The sequence below is a fragment of the Helobdella robusta genome (genome assembly GCF_000326865.2).
Source record: "Helobdella robusta unplaced genomic scaffold HELROscaffold_8, whole genome shotgun sequence".
Classification (NCBI taxonomy): Eukaryota; Metazoa; Annelida; class Clitellata; order Rhynchobdellida; family Glossiphoniidae; genus Helobdella; species Helobdella robusta.
The window spans coordinates 1,464,267-1,480,939 of NW_008705459.1; the positions used below are offsets into that span (position 1 = coordinate 1,464,267).

The 16,673-nt window shown below is 32.1% G+C and overlaps 3 protein-coding genes across 3 annotated transcripts; 2 read left to right on the forward strand and 1 right to left on the reverse strand.

Annotated features, from left to right (window-relative positions):
* Positions 1 to 853: 853 nt before the first annotated feature.
* HELRODRAFT_165450 (hypothetical protein) lies at positions 854 to 2,689 on the reverse strand (the record flags this gene model as incomplete). Its single annotated transcript, XM_009032026.1, has 4 exons — positions 854 to 970; positions 1,201 to 1,301; positions 1,676 to 1,773; positions 2,664 to 2,689. 4 exons carry the CDS (start codon positions 2,687 to 2,689, stop codon positions 854 to 856), a joined length of 342 nt encoding a protein of 113 aa, XP_009030274.1.
* Positions 2,690 to 7,889: 5,200 nt separating this feature from the next.
* Positions 7,890 to 8,687, forward strand: HELRODRAFT_165452 (hypothetical protein; the record flags this gene model as incomplete). The annotated part of the gene is made up of 2 exons (XM_009032027.1): positions 7,890 to 8,207; positions 8,523 to 8,687. 2 exons carry the CDS (start codon positions 7,890 to 7,892, stop codon positions 8,685 to 8,687), a joined length of 483 nt encoding a protein of 160 aa, XP_009030275.1.
* A 5,498-nt stretch (positions 8,688 to 14,185) lies between these two features.
* Positions 14,186 to 16,431, forward strand: HELRODRAFT_165453 (hypothetical protein; the record flags this gene model as incomplete). The annotated part of the gene is made up of 4 exons (XM_009032028.1): positions 14,186 to 14,419; positions 14,808 to 15,451; positions 15,533 to 15,804; positions 15,863 to 16,431. The coding sequence occupies 4 exons, from the start codon at positions 14,186 to 14,188 to the stop codon at positions 16,429 to 16,431; spliced, it is 1,719 nt and encodes a 572-aa protein (XP_009030276.1).
* Between the last annotated feature and the right edge of the window lie 242 nt (positions 16,432 to 16,673).

Sequence of the window (16,673 nt, forward strand, 5' to 3'; positions counted from 1 at the left end):
AGAAACAGAGGAATCATCGATAATAAAAACAAGTAAAAGTGTTATATTTTGTAAAACGATTGTAAAGAAGATTATAAAACTAAGTATTCACTTTGAACAAACAAGGAATCAACAAAGTAGAGGCACAACCACCACGTATCAATTTGAACACCGAAGATGGTATAGGAATGCCGTAAAAAGCTTTTCTGTTCTATCATGCATAAAATAAACAAAAATTTTGGATTTGAACTAAAGAAACTTGAAAATGATTTACGATCAACCGTTAGAAAAATCGAAAAGTTCAATTCTAGCGCCGAACATGCTGTGATTTTCATCAATAATTGCATATATATATATATATATATATATATATATATATATATATATATATATATATATATATATATATATATTTAGGAACGAGGTTTTCAGAAATGCAAATTTCATTGAAATTGTTTGCCCATGTTTGGCGTTAATATGTTTGTAGTTCGTTTTTTCGATTTTTCTCACTAAAGTTTTTTTGTGAACGTTTAGTTTATTAAAATTCAAAATAAACTTATTTTTCGAATTCATGCTGCAAATAAGGCCATATTTCGATTCCGAATGAATCATCATCAGTGCTTTCTGCTGTTTATATAGAGAAATATTGACTTTGTCAAAATGAATTTAGATGGAGATTGACTTTGTCAAAATGGAAGTTAGGTGTCAGGTTTCTTTATTGGCTGGTACCTGACACCTAATTTCCATCGATTATAAATATAGATATGTATGTATATATATATGTATATATATATATATATGACAACATATATATATATATATATATATATATATATATATATATATATATATATATTTAATTAATATTATAAAACTATAAATTTATTGATAGAAAGACGTACACTTGCTTCTCGTTCATAAGCTGTTTAGTGGTATTCAAATAAATCTTCATCTCTTCATATTCTTTGCACCTTCCTTTATAACTTTTAACCTATCAATCAAATGTTATATCCGAACTTTTACTAACCAACAAAATTCGTGGTTAAATTATCTTTGTGTGTTCAATAGAATTGATAAGTGACAGAAAAGGTTTTTAAATCTGCGTGTTATTGCGAACAATGTCAATGAACAATTTTTTCAAGCATACATCATTTGTAAAAACTATTTTTATACTTTGGTCAACAACTGCGTTTGTTACAAGCATCAGTCAATTAGTATAACCTCATCTTTCAATTGGAGCTGATCACTTTCGTGCATTACTTTCATTCTGCTGTCATTTTCAATCAATTTTTCATTTTCTTCTTTCAACGCTGAAATTTCACCTGAAAAAATTAATTAAACTGAATGATCCACATCAAAACTGTTAAAGTTTAATAAATAAACGGTTGCTTGAGGCGAATTAACTAGGATTACATTTTCCAGTACCGCATCAAAGTTAGCACTTGATGGAAAATTTACTATTAGGCTACTCATTTCCAAAAATCACATACTGTCTATTGGTTTAAACAAATTTTTGAATATTAAATAACTATTAATGTATTGTGGTGTTGCCTTTTTTTATTTGCCTTATATTTTTGTCCTTTAATGTTTATTAATCGTTTTGAAATTTACGTTCGTTTTTGTTGATCTCATTGATGTTTTGTGTCATTTACTCATTTAAATATTTATTTTATTGTATTAGTCTACAACATACAACCTTCGTCAGCGCAAACATAACTATCAAGTTGCCATCTATTGCAACTCTTACAAAGTGTTGAAGATCGGGCTTTTTGGAGGTCGATGGTTTCCAATGTCCTGAAAGGATAAGGCACGAGAAAAAAGAAGAATCATTAACCAGTTTCATATGCTTATTTCTTTTCATCATTTTTGACGTGCGTTTTGTAGAAGTCGTTCTTTTCTTGGCGGGAAGAGTGGTTTGTTTAGACCCTCTGGTCAGATTTATCAATAAATAAATAAAATTAATTCATTTTTTTAATCTGTTCAAGTCATTCCAATCATTTGCATGAACACATCATTGGAAATTAGGTCGTGGTAGATCGTTCCAAATTTTCGTTGGTAGATCGTTCCAAAAATTTGGAAAAGTCTGAAACAAATTGTTCCAGTAAAAAAATTTAAACAGAAACTGAAGACGCACTGGTTCACTAAAGCATTTAATTCATAACCTCTGAGGAATATATAAGAGAAAATAATAATAACTAAACTTGTTGGGGAGCACAATTTGTTAAAGTCTATGAACAAATGCCTTTTATGCTTGTTTACTTTTGTTAAAACTGTTTAAAAAGAGTTCATAATAAAACATCATTGGATAGTCATGTCCAGTGCATCCTCTATAAAAACATTCAACTACATGACATTCAACTACATGACTGCTTTGTTGCGGTTTTTTGAGATGAGTCAAAAATACACTTCTGAGTATATTTTGTTACTTATTCTTAAATTGTGTGCTACTAGATATATTTATTAAATAAAATAAAACGTAAGGAAAAGGTTTTCAAAAATATCTCCTCCTATAATCGGCGCCTTGATGCTAGGACCAGACCACAAAGATTCTCGTCATTAAAAATGACCTAGGATAGCAATTGAACACAAAATCTAATCTTGATATTTGAGGTAAACGTCAACTCTGGATTTGGCTACGATCATGATTGCAAACTTCAAATCATTTTCTTCATTTTGATTCTAACATTTTCTTCAACTTGAAAGTAGTCATTTCTAACCATCTCAACTTCTATTCAGGCAAATATCCAAATCTATTTTTCTACGCACTCGAACAATTTTGATTAATTCATAATTCATACATTTCCAGCTTGTTTTGGGAACAGATAGTACAACGGTATAATGGTATGTTATACAGATGGGCAGCGCGATGATATAAAGGTAAAGTACCTTAGTCAAGATGCACCATTTGAAATGCCCTAATGATGATAACAACTTGAAGTTTAACGTTTTTGAAAAAATCAATCATACTTTTAAGAGCTTCAAGCATTTTCATTTTTTCATCAGATTGACTTTTTTTAAAATCCAATAACTGTTGATTTTTTATATTCACCAGCTTCAATGCAAGATGTTCAGACTGTATTGTTTCATACCTACTCGTTAGATCAATCAGCTCACATTTCAATTTTTCTAACTTTGGGTTATTTGTTAAAATATAATACAAATTAAAAAAAAAAGTTAATTTCAAAATTTAAAAAATAAAATAATTTATAATTTAAATTAAAGATAGGATCAAATTTAATAATAACAATCATTGTTATTTATATATTTACATACAGTAAAAATAATCATCACTTTAAAACAAATAAATAAACAAGTAAATAAATAAATAAGTATGACTTTATATTTTCAATCACTAGATACTTAAATTGTAATTTTTAAAAATAAATACATGTGTATTTGGTTGATAGAGAATAATTAATTGGCTGATTTATGATAAAACAAATCACTTTCTCATTGTATATCTTCTCCACATCCATTTTACAATTCTCAACTTCTATTAGTTTTGTTCTTAGAGCCATTATTTCACCTTAAACAATAAAATAATTAATTCTTTAATATTTAAATACATTTGTTTATTTTTCAAGCAATTTAATACAATTAATTATTATTAATTACAATTTGCTACACAATAAATAACAGTTGAGTGCTGATATTAAATTTGTTTGTATGCAACAGCAATTAAATTAAAAACCTCTGTAGTTATTTTGATGCACTGCATTCATTGTGTTGTGATGCTCCAAGTTCTATTTTGGTTCGCCAGACATTAATGAATAAAATAATAATAATTAAAAAATAAATAAAAATAATGATTAGTTTTAATTTTAAATTAAAATTAAAAAAGACTATTAAAGTTAATTAAATAATTATAAAATGTAAAATAAATAATATAATGTGAAGGTAATTTTATAAAAAAAAATAAATATAAATATAAAAAATAAAATTAATTAATAAATAAATTAATAAATAAATGATATATTATAAATTTTAGTTTAATTAATTTATTTATTTATTTATTATAAATAACGATGAAATTATAAAATTAATGAAAAATGATGATCAATGAAAAATTATAAAAAGTTTTATTCTATTATATATGCACGAGAAACACATCTATTTAATTTCTTAACTGAACGTGCGTTGAAAACAAATCATCAGCGAGCACTAGTTCATTTCGTAGCTATCGGTTGCTATGATAACGATTTAACATGTAAATACCAAAAGTGCAATGAAGTTTGTCAAATTCAATGAATTGTAAATAATTGTGAATTTAACGATTGATATCGTTATCGTTTAAATAATGCAAAATTTAGTTATTTATAAATATAAAAATACATAGCAAAGATGTGGAGGAATTGCGTATTTTTAAAATTTATGTGGGTCACTGAAAAACAACAGTCTTTATTCAACGTAGTGATTTTGTTTATAAGTATCCATGGATTTTGATTTCGAAATAATCCTAGAGGAAAAGCCTATATATTTTCTTTATCATTAACTATAACACAGACACGTCTATATGTTATATCAAATAGTTAATGAAAAATTTCATTTCAGGAAATTTTTTTTATAAACAAAAGATTTTGGTGCGAATCAACTAAATTTATGTTAAAAAAAATAACAAAATAAGATTGAGCACAGCCAATGTTTAGAATATCTGGTGACCGTGTATATGCAGTGCTTCCCAAACATTTGATGTTGAAAAAATTGTCCTCAAATAAATTTCTTCTATAAAGATGAATCATGGGAAACAAAAGAGAATGGAAATAATGTTTTTTGCATGGTGTTTTCTGACGCACATTTCTTTTCTCACATTTCTTTTCTCACATGGTCCAAAATTTTTTGTTTTCAATGCTGCTTTCATCTTATTCTTCTTTTTATTTTCCGATATAATAGTTAAACTTTTTTAAAATTTGAATTAATGAAAAACGATGATTGATAGAGAATTATAGAAAATTAATCTTTATTAATCTGGCATGCTGAAATAATAATTACTTATGAAATGAACTTTTGCGAAATTTTGATGGTGGAAAGGAGCAAATTATTGAGGTTACCAAGTACTCGCCTCTGAACCTTTAATACACCTTTAGAAGTTTTTTATTTCGTAGACTTCCATTTGGAATATCATCAGCTCCCGAAGTGTTTCAGAAAAGAAGTTTTAAAATTTTTGGAGACATTGATGGTGTTCTCATAGTATTTGATGACCTAATCATTGCAGCAAATGATGAAACAGAACATGACCAGATACTTAGAAAAGTACTTGAAAGGGCTAGAAAATTCAATATTAGCTTTAATAGTAAGAAACAACAAATTAAAGTTTCCAGTGTAAAATACCTAGGTCATAGAATCTCAGAGGAAGGTGTGGCTCCTGATGACAACAAAGTCAACGCTATCCTAGCCTTGCCGACACCACATGATAAAAAGAGTTTCCAGCGTTTTCTAGGAATGGTCACATGCATGTCTAAGTTTATACCACATTTTTCTACACTCACTGATCCTCTGCAACAGTTGCTGAAACAAAATAGTGAATGGATGTGGAACAACCAACACACCAAAGCTTTTGAGCAACTAAAAAAATCTATTGCAACAACTCCTACTTTAAAATTTTTTGATGCTGAGAAGCAAGCCTGCATCCAAACAGATGCTTCTTCAACAGGAATCGGGTCAGTACTGTTACAAAATAAACAACCTATAGCTTATGCATCTTGAGCGTTGAGTGAAACTGAAAAAAGATATGCTCAGATAGAAAAATAACTCTTGGCAGTTGTATTTGCGTGTGAAAAGTTTTCTCAGTACATTTATGGACCAAAAACACTTGTGTATACTGACCAAAAAACACTTGAAAATATATTATTAAAGTATCTGAACCAAACTTCTCCAAGATTACAACGAATGTTGTTAAGACTATTAAAGTTTAACATAGAATTGAAATACATACCTGGAAGCAAGATGCTCATAGCTCATGCACTTTCAAGGGCCTTTCTTAAGCACAGTGATGCAGCAGACTTGAAAATGCAGGAAGACATTGAAGTCATGGTACATACCATACTCAATGATTTTCCAACTAGCATCAACAAGCTTGAGCAATTTAGATTGGAAACACACAAAGATCCACATCTTTCGACACTACAGTCGTAGATAAGAGATGGTTTCTTTGTGAATATGAAAGAATTACCCATAGAGTTGAAATTCTTTCAGAAAATTGCATCCTACATTTATAAGCTTGATCGACTTTTATTTTATGAAATTTTATGAAAGAAAACTCATCGTACCAAAATTTTTGAGAAAAGAAATGTTATTTTTGTTACATGAAGGTCATCTTGGAATAGACAAAACCAAAACCATGGCATGTTCTTGGTTATACTGGCCTGGTTTGTCTTGTGAAATTGAGAAAATGGTTGAAAGATGTTCAGTTTGCAATTCACACCGCAGAAAACAACAATCAGAGCCATTGCTTCCACATGAAATCCCTCAGAGACCTTGGGCTAAAATTGGAGTTGACATTTTTCAATTTACAGGTAAAGATTACCTACTGGTTATAGATTATTTTTCAAAGTTTTCAGAAATTGCCCTATTAGGAACAAAAACATCAGATTCAGTCATATTACAACTGAAAGCAATATTTGCTAGGCATGGAATACCTGAAGAAATAATAGCAGACAACATGCCATTTTCTAGCAACCAGATGCACAGACTTGCAAATGATTGGCACTTTAAGATAACATCCAGTCCAAGATATCCTAAGTCAAATGGTGTAGTGGGTTCTTAGCGGCAAGGTTGAGACGTAGACACAAATCAAAAAAATTTTATTCTGTAAACTGAAAACTATACCAAATAAATATACAATGTCAATAAAGAAAACCAAAATAAAAGTTAAAGTTCGAGGTTAGCGTGCAGACTTGTTCCTGCCAGTGCTGTGACCACGTACGAGCGGATACTGTTTCAACTTCTTCACTTGACAACAATGTAGAATATTTCGAACACTGGTGTTATGTGGGGTTGAATCTTTTGGTTCCAGCCGTCTTCTGTACCAATATTGCACCACCTGTGCTTTACCCAACCGACAAACGTTGTTGTTACGTTGAAAGGCAACTACTTCGTTCGCCACCCTCCAACGCAACAGATAACTACTTCGTTCGCTACCTTACGTTTGTCGTCGTTGAGCTCATAACAACCCCGTACCGTATTTCAGCTCTCCTTTATAACTACTGACTAACTACCACCCACGTACCAACAAATGAAACTTCTCTCAATAATACCTTACCAACCAACAGCTACTTCACCAACCACGGTTGCGTGTCCAATTTCTCACCAAAAACGCCAACTCTACCAATTAAATTTCTACAATGAAATTAACCAACTCTACCAACTAATTTTCTACAATAAAAATAACTAACTCTACCAACCAATTTTCTACAATAAAATTAACCAACTCTACCAACTAATTTTCCACAATAAAAATAACTAACTCTACCAACCAATTTTCTACAATAAAAATAAACTTTCTTTCTGTCTGACGAGACCGGCCTTTATTTACCCGACGCGCCGTCCTACCCCGCAGCAATAATATAATTAAATGATGCGGCGCTCAACATCCACCCTTGAACCGTGACAAATGGACAAGCAGAACGAATGATTCAGATAGTAAAAAATCTCCTTAAAAAAGCCTATGACAGCAATACAGATCCATATATTGCACTTTTACTGTATAGAAATGCCATATTATAAGGTCTTGCTTTTAGTCCAGCGCAGCTGTTGATGAGTCGTTCCTTAAGAGCCAAGCTTCCAACAACAAGTCAAAACTTACATCCAAAAGTTGTAGATGCAAGAGATAATCTAGTTTAGCAACAACAAAAAAGTATTATGGTCGTAAATCGAAACCTTTTCCAAGTTTGAACGAACGAGATGTAGTACGTATGAATCACAATGAAACATGGAAACGTGGAATTGTTCGTTCTAAACATCAAGCTCCAAGATCATACATTGTTGACACAGAGGATGGTTCAACTTTAAGACGGAACCGAAGAGATCTCATCTACGCCAAAGAAGATCCACCTATATGCGCAGCACCAGTAGATGATAGCACAGATCATTTTTCACCATTAGAGGCAACACAACCACAAAGGTTGGAATCCCCAATTCACCCTCAGTGCAACAGTCCAACAGATGACACCACACAGTCTTCCCAAGAATCCATCCTGAAGACACGGAGTAGTCGTTCATCAAAACTCTTTGTTAGATTCAAGGACTTTGTTGTTAATTAAATATGTGTATTAAATAAAAACAATAAAATTGAACTTTCAAAAGGGGAGATGTGACATTTGTATCTTTATATATTTAGTATCTTTTGGACGATTATTAAATATACCGAGATATCGTAACGCACACTGTGTTAAATTGAATTTATATTAAATAAAACATATAAAACATCATAAGTTGTAATAATATACATTTAAATATTAAATATAGTTGAAAGAGTCCCGGAGACTATGTAAGAAATATGACCGATTACCTACATTATTAGACGATTTCGAAATGCTTTTTTACAGTGCAAAAATTACCCTGGAGCTGATTGTGGCAGTGACCATAACCCAGTTATTTGTAGAATCAAGATAGAGTTAAAAAAAATCAAGTGTGAAGTGGCCCAAAAAAATTTGAATTTTGTCACTCTGTCACAAAATGATGAGATCAAGTATATCGTTTTCAGTTATTGACGGAAGACGTAAATAAATCTAAATATGAAATATTTAAAGATGCCCTCACAGAATCTGAAAAAGAAGTTATAACTGTGAAGGAGCAAAGAAGAGACCAGAAATAGATAAAAAATTTGACATCGTATCTTTGATAAATGAACGAAAGAAAGTAAAAGACTGCAATCTTGATAAATACAAAAAGCTGTACAGAACAGAATGTGCTTAGAGGCAAAAGAAAAATGATTAAATGACAAGTGCGAAATTGTTGAAAAATTGGGAACAGTAATACAAATGCAATATATAAAAGCATCAAAAAATTTACAAGAGCTTGTACCGTTTCTGGGTACATAAAAGCTAAAACCGGTAAAGAAATCTTAGAAAAAGAAGAATTACTTGAAAGATGGACTAAATACATAAACGATCTTTTCGATGATATCTGTAGTGAAGAATTTTCTATAAAAAAGACGTAGAAGGACCAAAGATACTTGGATCTGAAGGTTCGTGTCGCTCTTCTCAAAATGAAATCAAATAAAGCACCAGGCCCAAATGAGATAGTTGTTGAAGAAATTAAATGCCTTGTTGAATTTGGCATTGAAAAAGTTAATGAAATTTTGAATGAGGTATATAACAGCGGCAAAATTTCCGAAGATCTATCCAAGTCAATATATATTTCAATGCCTAAAAAACCTAATGCACCCGAATGTGAACTACATCAAACAATCAACTTGATTAGTCATCTTACAAAATGTTTCTCGAGAATTCTAATGATGAGTGCACGAAATAAAATCAGATCTAAAATTTTGAATGTCCAATGTGGCTTTGCCGAGAATTATGCTACAAATGATCAGTGAACGAGCGATTGAAATGAAAAAAGACTTGTTTATATGTTAAGTCAATTACTCCAAAGCTTTTGGTAGCGTGAAACACGTGGAGCTTATGGAAATATTGGAAAATTTGGACATTGATGGAAAAGACACGAGAGTTATCAAAAACCTCTAATGGGACCAATGAGCAGCGATTACAGTTGGTAACAAGATGACTAGTTTTGTCAAAATAAAGAAAGGTGTTAGGCGAGGCTGTGTATTCTCTTCAGACCTGTACAGTCTCTATAGTGAGATCATCATGAGGACGATAGAAGATCTATCTGGAATATGCATTGGAGGCGTGAATATAAACAATGTAAGATATGTCGATGATACAGCGCTTATAGCGGATTTAATGGTGAAACTGAAAGTGAAAGGAAAGGGTATGGTAACAATTCCAGTTTTATCTGGGTTGTAGAATAGTAGTGGTCAAATATAGTTTACTCATTCTATTGATGTAGATAAGTGTGAAGATTTTAAAAACACTCAGCGAGGAACATTGTCTCAACTTAAGAGGTAACGCATTCCAGACATTTGGAGCGGCGTGACGACAGGCAAACGAGGTGGGATTTGACAATAGAAATGTTTAAGAAAAATAATAGGCTTTCTAAACATTACTGTTTAACTACTCTTTTTAATATAATAATTTATCGCAAATTGCTTGACAACGAGTTTTACGCTTTATCCTATTAAAATCATCAATAAAAAATTATTTATTTTATTTAAGTTATTTTCCTTTTTAATTGTTTTCAAGCACTGCCAATAATCGATCAACCAAGCGCACCTGAAACAACGAGTGCTTCATTATATATCAATATATTTCAAACTTAAATAACATTTTTTGTGTGAAAATTTTGTCTCTGCTGTTATTTGTTCATAAAACATTGCAATTACGAAGACATCATCATGTCGAAATACATCTAAATATATTCTGTATATATATATATATAGTTGTATATATATGTATATATATATATACTGAATATATAATACATAATACACACACATATATATATATGCAATTTTCATTAAAATTTAACACTCTAGTATTATTTATTATTTTAAATTTAAATTTTTCTATTTTTCTAATAATGAAGTGTAATTTATTATTTAGTTTATTAATTAAATTAACAAAATTAATTAATAAACTAAATAATAAATTATAATGTCGATATTTTTCAAATGCTTATTATAATCAAAGTCTCTCAAATGGTAAAATTATTTCACGACGTTGGCTTGTTTCTAACGATGGTGTATTTTGTTTTTGTTGTTAGCTCTTTGTTGCTAGCTCTTTGACTTATTCGAAGATGTGTTTAATAAGTGGAAAAATATGGCAGAAACATTAAAAATTCATGAAAACAGTGTGTCTCACGGAAATGCTTATCAACAATGGATTGAGATAGAAATAAGAATGAAAGTCGGTGAAACTATTGATGAACAAGAACAAAAGTTATTAGAAAAAAATAGTTTAAGATGGTGAAACGTTCTTGATCGATTGATGAATATTACTTTATTTTAGCAAAAAATAATATGGCTTTCAGAGATTTTTCTGATAAATTATATAAAGGTTGAGAAGTCAATTACTCTCTTCCAAGGTTCAGAGGATTCAACAATACGTCACAAACATCGTATATGAATCAATGCTAAACGACGCATCACACACGAAGTAGCGATAGGCGGGGATCTTTTTGTCATATTCGAACCCGGTTACTGCGAAACAGCTCCAGACGACCTTAACCACTAGGCCATCACGCCATATATATAGTTAATAAGGGTAAACTTTTATTACTGGTACAATTACTCGCAAAATTAGATCCTTTAATATTGAACCACGTCCCACTAGCTTTGAAAAGAAATATTTCTGATCACTATCAATCTTCGTTTTGCGTCCAGAGACCCGGTTTCCCGAGGTAGAACGTTGTTTTCTTTGCCATCAACTTTTTGCGCCAAATTAGACGATCAGTTGTATCCATTTCATTTAAATTTAGAGCTTTCATGTCTTGCTCGATTGTTTGCGACCAGGACTTTTTTGGGCGGCCTTTGGGACGTGTGCCAGGTACTTCAACATCTGCAAGAGAAGTTATGGCACTCTTTCCACTTCGTTTGACATGACCAAACCACCGCAGACGGTGTTGCTGTCATTCGTCTTTTATATCATCTAAACTAGCACGACGCAGGATTTCGGTAGATTTGATGTGGTCCTTCAGACTAATTCGTTGCATCTATCTGAGCATTTTCATGTCGGTTCGTTGAAGTTGTTGGCCATGTTTCTGCACCATATAACAACACCGGACGTATCACAGATTTATAAAGTCTTGATCGTAGTGGTAGTGGGATGTCACGCCGCATTAATATAGAAGCAAGGAGATGCCATTTATTTCAGGCTGCACGTATGCGTGCTCGAACGGCAGCTTCAGCTGTCCCAGTACAATCCAGAACATCCCCTAGATATTGAAACGATGTGACTTTCTCTATTTTAATGGCTTCAAAAACAGTGCTAAATCGAATTTTTTGTTGTGGATTGATGCAAGCAGGACAAACAAAATTGGACACTTTAGATAAAGAACCAATTATTTTTGAACAACGTTTGTGACACCACTGGTTACACTGCTGACATTTGATTGAATTGTTACCTACACCAGCTTTACAAACTGAACAGTGTCATTGTCCAGTAGCTGTGGATTGGATGGGTTTACCAGTGTTCATTGCTTTGGTTTTGCTGATGTTGACTTTGAATCCATGATCAGCGAGTCTGGTGTTCCAATCTTCAAGCATCTGTGCTGCATTCTGCTCAGACGTGGCTGTTAAAACGATATCATCAGCATATATAAGATTCCAAATGTCACCAGTTCGTATTGGTTTTGTGATTTCTTTCATCGCAGTTATAAATAACAGTGGACTGAGAATCGAGCTTTGGTGAACTCCAATGCCGATGTCAAATGCATCTGTGTTTCCAACCGATGTGCTGACGAGAGTCTTAGTATTCGTATACATTTCTATCACAAGTCGAACAAGATATTCTGGAATGAGTTGTCTACGTAGACTCTACCCGATTGCTCTACGGGGAACTCGATCAAATGCTTTTTCAAGATCTACAAAAATGTGTGATAGTTGTTGATGCTTTGCGAGGTACTTCTCTTGCAGTTGCCGAAGGATGTGAATTGCATCAATTGTTGATTTCCCCGCTAGAAAACCAAATTGATAATTTCCGATTGTGATGTACGACGTTAATCTTTTCTCAATGATTTTTTCGACAATTTTCTGGGAGTGTTCTAACAGACGTATACCCCGATATGATGAACAGTTCAATGGATCACCTTTGCCTTTGTATAGCGGGACTGTCATGCTATAGTTCCATTCAGTCGGCATTGAGCAATTTCTCCAGATTTCACAGCAAAGTTGTAGTAACGTTTGCATATCTGCATTACCAGATTCTTTGATAATGTCATTTGTGAGTCCAGAGGGCCCTGCTGCCTTTCCATCCTTCATAGCTCTCAGAGCTTCTGTAAGCTCCTCTTACAGTGATGTCTGGAATCGGACCTTCGATGGGTGGAAATATTTCTGATCACTACCGTGGAAAAACTATTTAAAATGAAATGATAGATGTAATGACATCAAAAGTAACAATGATAGAAACAAAGAAACAATGGAATTTAAAATTTCTTTGTTAAAAATCCTATTAATACCAGATGAACTACATATAACAATATCGCAAACTCTTTTACACTGGTGATGGTAAAGGTTACCAAAAAAAGCTTTTATGTAAATATATATATGAAAAATGCAGTCTCTCTCTCTCTCTCTCTCTCTCTCTCTCTCTCTATATATATATATATATATATATATATATATATATATATATATATATATATATATATATAACATTCTATAAAAAATCAATGTTTTAAATACCTTCAACAAAATGATTATAATGGTGACGGTCATTTTTCAGTTTCAGTATGCTCAATTTTCGGAGTGGGCGTTTGTGCATTATTGTTGGTTGGTTGAATATGCGTGCATTCTTGTTTACAGGTTGTATGTGAGTGCATTGTTGCTGGTTGGTTGTACGTGAGTGCATTGTTGTTTGCTGGTTGCATGTGAGTGGTTCATTGAATGTGCGTACATTGATGCTGGTTGTATATGGGTGCATTGTTGCTGGTTGGTTATTTGTGCATGCACTGTAGTTGGTTAGCTGTACGTGAGTATTGCTTTTTTGTGTATTCAGCTCAGGTGTCATATAAGTAGATATTTTTTCATCACATTGCAAAATGTCTTTTATAATTGGCAAGTTGTTGAATTTCAGTTGCGTTTTCAGACAACGAATGAAAAGACTATCGTTTTTTGTTCCAAGTTTAAATTGTAATTTTATATTTTATTTTTTATAATCGTTACTCATTGTTCTCTCTTTCTCTATTTAATTCTAAGAATTTTGAATGCATATGAATGAGTTGATTTTGAATAAGCTTAAACTATATCATATATAGGTACCTTAATAAAATAAAACACTCTTTTTATTTCTAATTCTAAAAACATTTTCATGAGTTTTTCATAAATTTTTGCTAAGTGTTAAGTAAATATATAATACAAATAAACTACATGAATATTATGTTATCAAAATTATTTCGTTAAAAAATCAAGTTGTCGTTTAGAAAACATATGACAAATCCATTGGAGTTAAAGATGAGCCAAGTAATAAAATCAGAAATCATAAAGTACGGAGAGAACAGTTCAGTGAGGGGAATATCAAAGTATTTCAAATCGAACGATCTCTTCCTCAGGTTTCTTTGGCTGGTTTTGCTGGTTGGATCCACAACATACATGATCTACAGTCTGTGCATTCTGTTGAACGATTATTACACGTACCCTGTTACGACGGAGTATGGAGAAAAAGTTTGTATTAAAATTTTTTCACTGAAGGGGCGTGGTGGATTAATGTTTAAAGAGCCGAATTTTGGGTTGCATTTACCTGTTTTGTGAGCAAATACATCCGGTATGATACGCCCGAAAGTTATTTAGCGCGTGTGCAGTCGTAGGTTTATACGTTGTTTGAAACACGCCGATAAATTTTGAAAGTGCGGTGCTGGTAGCGTTAATTTATTATTTTTATTTATGCAGCTGAGAAATCATTGAATGGTGGTATCTTTAGAGATTTCAGTTTTACGTTTAACATTAAAAAAGGGTTGCCAAAATAAATTTTTACATGTCATTTTTTAAAATATTTGATTAGGCATAAATATTTAACTATGATTAAATTCCGATATCAAATTTGCCATCGCAGATTGGACAAAATATTCTTTTTCCGGATATCACGATATGCAATTTAGATCCTTTCAACGCAGGCGAATCAGAAGAATTTTCACTGAATGAATATTTGATAAAATTAAAAACAGTCAAAAACCGATTCTTAGAAATTGTTGGAAATGATCCGCCTTTCAACGAGAGTTGGAGTATGAAAATTGTGAATAACGCTTTCAACGAAATGGCGTCGGTGTCGGGTTATATTATGAATTTGAATAAAAACAGACCGGAATTGATTGATTGTCCAAACTTTATTGTTGACTGCAAGTTTTTTGGCTCAAACTGGTTCGAAATGAAAGATGCGTGCTCCGTTGACAATTTCACAAGACGTTGGAATGCAAATTATTATACATGCTACACGTTGAAGACCGGCGCATTAAAAAAATCCTATTCAAAATCGATTAGAGGACTGGATTTGTTATTAAACGTGGGTCCGGTTAATCTTATGAAAATCCCGTACAAATCATCATTTACAAGTTCTCAATCAAGAGGAGTACAGGTGAGTGTGCACAGTCCTGGAACCTCTCCTGATCTTAAGCGTGGATTCAATGTGGCTCCTGGGACTGAAAACGTCGTGGAAATCATTCAAACTGAAAGAAAACGTTTGAAAGTTCCGTACAACAAGTTTGGAAGAATTTGAAATCACTACATCTTGTCTATTCAATTTATAACTAATATAATTTTTAAAATTAATCATAATTGCAGGTTAGATTGCACAGATGAGAAAATGCTATCAAATTCATCTGAAACATACACACATGACTTGTGTACAGAATACTGTCAGCAAGATAATATGAAAAATTTATGCGATTGCAATACGCATCTTTTAAGTGTGCCAGACAAGGAAATGGATGATATCCCGCTCTGTGGAAATTTCACTTACTTTTTACATTCGCAAAATAACGAATCTACGCTGGATGATTTGATTGCGGATTCCGTCATTTGTCTGTGCAATTCTTTCACTTGGACGTTAAGCGGTATTTTTAATTAAAATCACGTTTTGAATTATTAAAATTTTTGATCAATAATTTGCAGATTTTGCAGAAACAAATGAAAAGAGTTGCGTAAAAAAATGTTTAATACCTTGCGAGGAAACTATGTACCAATTCTATCTGACCTCTGTAGCCTGGCCACAACCTTCTGTGCAACTGGATTTATTTGAAAAATATTTCATCAAAAGAGGCTGTATAAATCACCAAAGAGTGAAAACACGATTCATTAACTACTTCAATTATTACAACCAATTTTTCAACAGCAGCTATGTAAACACATCTTTTTCTAACTTCACTCAAATAAGTGAATCCCTACTGGAAATAAAATTCTTGATCAAGCAAAACTTTCCTTATTTCCAGATGGACAAGCCCGTATACACAAGTGACATGATGGTAGGGACAGTGGGAGGGATGTTGTCCCTCTGGCTGGGAATAACTGTGGCGAGTGCAGTGGAGATTGTAGAGCTGGTCTACTTGTTGCTCAAACGATGTTGGGAGAGATATTTAAACGCCAAATTGAATGGAAATGAAGAGTACAAAAATGATTTTAATTATGACCAAGTGCTTAAAAATGAAAACTCGCCTCACAACACTCTCTCAACCAAGTTATAGGGTGCAAATTATTTATTCATAAACAATTATTTAATAATAAATTCTTTTTAAATATAGAAAACTACCACGTACCGTTACTAGAAATTTATGCATTTCTACAATTTCTTTCAGCAGTCTAAATTTGAAATAAACTTTTTGTGTAATTTTGCTATTTAATTTGTATCAATAAATGCCCTTTATGTATATTGTAAACTATAGATTACAAATATTACATTTTTAACGATGTTTTTAACGATGAATAT